Source organism: Sinocyclocheilus rhinocerous, unplaced genomic scaffold (assembly GCF_001515625.1).
Source record: "Sinocyclocheilus rhinocerous isolate Xijiao unplaced genomic scaffold, SAMN03320098_v1.1 scaffold711, whole genome shotgun sequence".
Lineage (NCBI taxonomy): Eukaryota > Metazoa > Chordata > Actinopteri > Cypriniformes > Cyprinidae > Sinocyclocheilus > Sinocyclocheilus rhinocerous.
In genome coordinates, this window is record NW_015641018.1 from 3342383 (window position 1) to 3343686 (window position 1304).

The 1304-nt window shown below is 36.1% G+C and overlaps 1 protein-coding gene across 1 annotated transcript in view; it reads right to left on the reverse strand.

Moving 5' to 3' along the window:
* The window catches only part of LOC107753857 (keratin, type I cytoskeletal 13-like), a 6945-nt gene extending 6178 nt beyond the window's left edge, over positions 1 to 767 (reverse strand). The window contains exon 1 of the mRNA XM_016570131.1: positions 450 to 767. Within this exon, the coding sequence (XP_016425617.1) occupies positions 450 to 758 (309 nt within the window). The 5' untranslated portion in view covers positions 759 to 767. The remainder of the gene's footprint in view (positions 1 to 449) is intronic.
* Positions 768 to 1304: the final 537 nt, after the last annotated feature.

Here is a 1304-nt window from a genome sequence, read left to right on the forward strand (position 1 = left end):
TATATATATATATATATATATATATAAACTAAGAGCTAAAACAAATACAAATGCCACAAGCCAATTAGTGTTCTGTTGTCAGTGTTACTTATATAATATTATAGTATTAATATTTGGATTTTTTTATATTTTCAATTTACTGTTGTTATGTGCTTCTGTCATTTTTATTAGTTTTTAAAATTTCTATTTAGTTTTAGTTTTAGTACTTAAACTTATATTTTAATTTGTTGACAAGGCAAAGTGTCAGTAATGGTTTTTTTTTAAGTTAGAATTGTATTTATATTTTAGTTTTGCTTTATTTAATTATTGACAATAAAAAAATTATGTTTTTAGTTTCACCGTACAGAGAAGTACAATAACGTCATGTCTGCATATCATGCCTCAAATAGCATGTCAGGTCATCCTCTTTGCCTGAAAACCCAGAACTCCTCACTCCATTCTGAACTTACTTTGTTCTTCAGGTCCTTGATGGTGTCCAGGAAGATGGTGTGGTCGAATGTGACATCAGGGCGATTTTCATACCACTCCCTGATCTTCTGCTCCAGCTCAGCGTTGGCCTTCTCCAGTGAACGCACCTTCTCTAGGTAGGAGGCTAGGCGGTTATTCAAATTCTGCATGGTGGCCTTCTCGTCAATGGACGGGTCTAAACCATCAGCTAGGTTGAAGGCCCTTGGTGAAGAGGGGGATGAGGAGATCCGGGTTCCTCGACCACCGGCTCCTCCATATACACTTAGGGTTCTGGAAGAGGGGTAAGACATAGGGCCGTCCTGGTTCAGGTCTCAAGCACGGAAGTGGGAAACAAGACACAGAAGCAAATGCTTGGCTGTGAATTTGTCAGTTTCAAAAAATCTTTAAATACCTGCCTAGGATGGGGGAGGGGAGTGGATGTTTTGCTTTCCTAGTAGGAACAGATGGGTATGAACCCTTGTTCTCTAGCACCTGAAGGTCAACATTTTTTATGCCGTTCAAAGTCAAAATGTGATATTTCTTGTCCTGGACTGAATTATCAAGAATTTTTATCATAACATTTCCATTAATCTGAGAACTAAATGCTTTTTAAAAATGAACACACCCAGGTGTAGCACATGGTCAAAGGTCTTGTTGTATGTCAACACAAAAGATCCCTATCGTGGCCTACAGAATCAGTGAATGACTGCTAAAAAACTGAAGATTATAGAACTGGAAGGGCAATAGACATTTTTTAAGAGCCAATTTTAAGCCATACTTTAATAAAGTATTTAAATCAGCACAAGAAATAATGCAGAAATTAAAAGAATAATAAATAATAATGTATATTATTTAAT